This window comes from Mandrillus leucophaeus, unplaced genomic scaffold, assembly GCF_000951045.1.
Source record: "Mandrillus leucophaeus isolate KB7577 unplaced genomic scaffold, Mleu.le_1.0 Scaffold139, whole genome shotgun sequence".
In the NCBI taxonomy this organism is placed as follows: Eukaryota; Metazoa; Chordata; class Mammalia; order Primates; family Cercopithecidae; genus Mandrillus; species Mandrillus leucophaeus.
In genome coordinates, this window is record NW_012101354.1 from 1,171,280 (window position 1) to 1,175,671 (window position 4,392).

The 4,392-nt window shown below is 48.0% G+C and overlaps 1 protein-coding gene across 1 annotated transcript in view; it reads left to right on the plus strand.

Annotated features, from left to right (window-relative positions):
• The first annotated feature begins 2,052 nt into the window (after window positions 1-2,052).
• The window catches only part of PI4KB (phosphatidylinositol 4-kinase, catalytic, beta), a 49,323-nt gene continuing 46,983 nt past the window's right edge, over window positions 2,053-4,392 (plus strand). Inside the window, exons 1-2 of the mRNA XM_011973657.1 lie at window positions 2,053-2,495; window positions 3,392-3,593. Coding sequence (XP_011829047.1) covers window positions 3,586-3,593 — 8 coding nt within the window. The 5' untranslated portion in view covers window positions 2,053-2,495; window positions 3,392-3,585. The remainder of the gene's footprint in view (window positions 2,496-3,391; window positions 3,594-4,392) is intronic.

Consider the following 4,392-nt stretch of genomic DNA (forward strand, 5'->3'; position numbering starts at 1 on the left):
ATGAGCCACCATGCCAGGCCGATAATTTTTTATTTTGTTTGAGACAGGGTCTCACTCCATTGTCCAGGCTGGAGTGCAGTGGCATGATCTCGGCTCATTGCAGCCTCTGTCTCCCAGGCTCAAGTGATCCTCCTACCTCAGCCTCCTAAGTAGCTGGGACTACAGGTGCATGCCACCATGCCAGCTAGGCTAATTTTTGTATTTTGTAGAGATGTGGTTTCACCATGTTGCCCAGGCTGGTCTCAAACCCCTGAGCCCAAGCAATCCGCCCACCTCAGCCTCCCAAAGTGCTGGGATTAGAGGTGTCAGCCACTGAGCCCAGCCGACAAATTTAAACTATCTTTGGCACTCTTGTCCCCATTCTTTGTTCATCTTTCATACTGTACTCCCGCTTTAACCTAGCTTGTCTGCTTGCCCTCTCCTCATGATATGAACAAATTCCCATTTCTGTTCTTCAACATACAATTTTTTTGCTTTCAGAATGCTCACTCGTCTTTTATTTTGCTGGGTTATATCCAATATCTATTCTAAGACCTGACTCACAATATTTCTAAGAAGCCTTCCATTCATTCATTCACCATATACTGATGTGTCTGTGTGTGTGTGTGTGTGTATGTGTGTGTGTCCATACACATATAGGCCTTCCAAATTAACTTAAACTCTACTATGTTCCTTCAACAATTAGGTTAGCTACCCCATTTGTTCTACTGTTGTACATTCTGCATGTTTTACACAGGCATTTTCAAGCTATTACACTTTATTCTGCCTTCCAATTAAACATTGTAAGTAGTGACTCTTTCATCATCTATCCTGTATGATTGTCCCAATAATTAATAATAAAGTATTATAGTAGCAACTTGTACTCTCTTGATCCTCACAAAACCCTGTAATGGGCTAATATTACTTCATCCATATGTCTTCTTTGTAGACATAGAAACTGAGGTTCAAAGAGGTTACATTAGTTATTCCAAATCAAACAGCTTGTAAGTGGCAGGGAAGATGGCATTCAAGACCCGGGCTCAAGTAACTAGCCTCAATGTATTATGTAAGGCCCTAACGAGGGGCATTGAATATTAAGTAAAGCCTAGGAAAGACGTTGAGACAGAGGTTCTGAGGACAAAGAGGGCTCTAAATCAACAATGTTAACCGAAAAATACACAAAGCTGGCTGGGTGAGGTGACTCAGGCCTATAATCCCAGCACTTTGGTACCTGAGGCCGGCAGATTGCTTGAGGCTAGCAGTTAGAGACCAGCGTGGGCAACATAGCAAGACCCTGTCTTTACAAAACAAACAAACAAAAATTACACAAAAGCAACACCAGAGGCCCATTTGCATGGCGTGTTTTTGTTTATTTGTTTCGCCTAATATGGCTTCGTTTTGTTTGGAAGGGATTGTGCCCTCCAAGCCTTTGCCATTTCACTCACCTCTCCCAACCTGGCCCTGTCCAGCCCCTCCCAGGAGGGCTCGGCGTATGGATGCTGGAGGTCACAGGCTGCCCAGGCTGGTGGTGACCTCGGAGGCAGAACCACGGCCTCGAGTCGGGCCTCTCTAACGGCGAAAGACTGACGCGGTCGGACCGCGCCATTCCCGAAACGTTAAGGGGTTTAACCTCCGCATCGTCCTCAAAGATGAGTAGGAAAAGGGCAGTGAGGGAGAACGTCTTCCCCGTCCGCCGTCTTCCTGCTCGCCCTTCTTGAAACCCAGCGTCCATCCCACGGCCTGATTTACTAAGGGAGTCTTGTAGCGTAGGGGATGGGGAAAAGTCATTGATTACGGTAATTTGGTTGGTTACTCAAACGGTCATTTACATATAATTTGCATGTTAATATACTTCTGAAAGTATGCATATGTCCATACTTCTCTAACAGGGCACCCACGCCCGCCAGCTCACCCTACTTATGCAGCAAATTTTACTCCTCTCTCGGTTTCTTTAGCCTCGCAAACGCTATCGCTTAGGCCCGCTTCATAAAGATTGTCCCCTCCTCCCACCCGTAAGCTCCTCCCTTCGCCCTCTCTCCCTCGCGAGCTTCCAAACATCTTTTCCCCGCCCCCTTTTCTATTTCTGAACAGGCATGTTCCGGGCAGCTCACCCGACTCCTTAGATTACTATGGGATCGGTAGGGTCCTGAGCGTTGGAGAAGCAGGAAAGCTTATCCTGGGAAGAAGGGCTTGGCTTGGATTTAGGAGAAGAATACTACATCGAGACCTGCTGAGGAATTTTATTTTATTTTATTATTATTATTTTTTTTTTGGTCTTGGTTGTACTGAGGGAGGAAGAGGAGGTTGTGTGGCCCGGTCGACTTGTGGCAGCCTGAAGGCCCCTTCAGGCGGCGCCGCGGGCAGCCCCGCAGCCGGGGCCTGGTGCAGCCGCCGCGGCCGCTGTCAGGGAAGCGCAGGCGACCAATGGAACCCGGGAGCGGTCGCTGCTGCTGAGGCGGCGGTGTCGGCAGTCCGACCGCGACTGCCCGCACCCCCTCCGCGGGGGTCCCCCAGAGGTAAGCTACTCCTTCTCCATGAGTCACCTTTGCCCTGTTGGGGGGGTGGTCGCTCTCCCACCCTGTCCCGCACAGTCTTCTCCACCTGAGTTCGACTACGAAACTGCCCTCCTGGTGTCAACTGCACCCCGGGTTCCTTCTCCACCCTTTCCTCTCAGGCCTGGGGTCCTCCTCCGCTTTTTGGCTTCCTCTTCTATTAGCTCCTCCCTCTGCCTCGGGGATTCCCCCCTCCCTTACTCTTATCCCTGTTGCCTACATCTCGAATTATTCTTTTTTTAAGTCATGAACCCTTTCCACATCAGACGACTCCCATAGGCCCATCCTTGTCCTTCCTCGTCGTCTCTGCCCGTGCCCCAAACCTATTCCATGGACTCCACCTTTATCTCTTTTCCTGGTTTGCCCTTTTCTTCCGATGTCCCTGTGCAACTCCAGCACTGGGTTCCCATTTCCCTGAGACAGGGATTGTATCCCTGTCTTCCTGTGCTGCTTCTGATTCCATTACCTCACCGTCACCCACCCACCCAGCCAGCTCCTGGCTTCCAAGAATTGCCTGTTCCCTTCTCCTCAAGGGATCTCGGGCCCTTGTCATCAATCCCAAAGTGCCATTTACATTCTTACTTTGAACCTAGTCCTCACCCTTCTCTGGATGCATTATGATCCCTACCCTTAACTTTCTGTAGCTTCTCTTTCTGCCTCCTCAATCACCCAACCTTCTAGAGGTTTCTGTCTGTAGGGGAGAGGTTTGACAGTGCCCTTCCCATTCAGGATTTCCACCTTTGACACCTCCCTCGAGTTTCAAGGATTTTGCTGATCCTTGTGACATTTGGTTCTGTTTTTCCCGTGGTCTTCTTGCGTTCTCTGTCACACTCTTTATCTCCACATACCACTTATTTCAGGATCAACTAAACCTTGAACTAAGAAGAAAAATGTGTTGTGAACAGGGGGAGCCTCAGCTGCCTCAGGCTGTTCAGGACAGAAGGGTGTTTCTGAAGGCCGGAGCAAGTTTTGAAGAAGTCCCTATCAGATTACACTTGGTTGACTACTCCGGAGCAGCCACTAGGAGGGATGAACAGGCCTGCGTGGAAATTGAATGAGATTGTGAGAAATCTTGTTTCAGATTATTTAATTTTAGGCTTTTGTTAAAGGAATCACAGAATAGAGTGCCTTCCCACCCCTGTCCAGATCCATGAGGAATCAGTTTACTCTTGTGGTTTACTAGAATAGTTTTGGTTGGGGTTCCATAAGAACTCAGGCCTGGAGTGGGGTAAGGGTGTAACTGGAAAAAGGAACATGAGACAATGGAAAGAGCTTATACATTCACAATCAGGACTCCTGGGTTCAGCATGTGACTTCCTCACTTGACCTCTAAAGCAATCCTTTTGGAAAATGGCCCACTCTCTATAGGCATCAGTGCAGTAATAAGTTGGTAGCAGGACGTGGGTTGGGGGAAAAAAATCAGATTTGGTTTCTTTGTTTACAAAACATTTTGGGTTCCCCAGGCAAAAGGTATTTATTAGTGATGGTTTAGTCATCCAGAGAATTTTCCTTCACCTTGATCTTTCTGTCGGATGTTTCTAGTCCACAACCAGGGGTGTAAGTCATTTTGAAAGACAAGCTCCAGGCCTGCTTCTTTCATCTGCTTTGCTTTTTCACCCAGTGCATTAAGTGGCTGATTTTCTGTGCTGTTCCTCATGTACTTGATCCATAACTCCAGATTCTATAGGTGGAAAGTATGTTTGTGGGAAAGCACTTCAAGGAAACTGGCTGGAAAAGAGAACTTGGAGTGAACTGAGACTTAGGCAACTAGTTGCTGCCATGTCTCTCTCAGCCTGTGATAGTGAAAGGGCACATAAGATTCCATTCAGTTTCTAATTCTAGGCCTGTTTGGGAGTAGTTA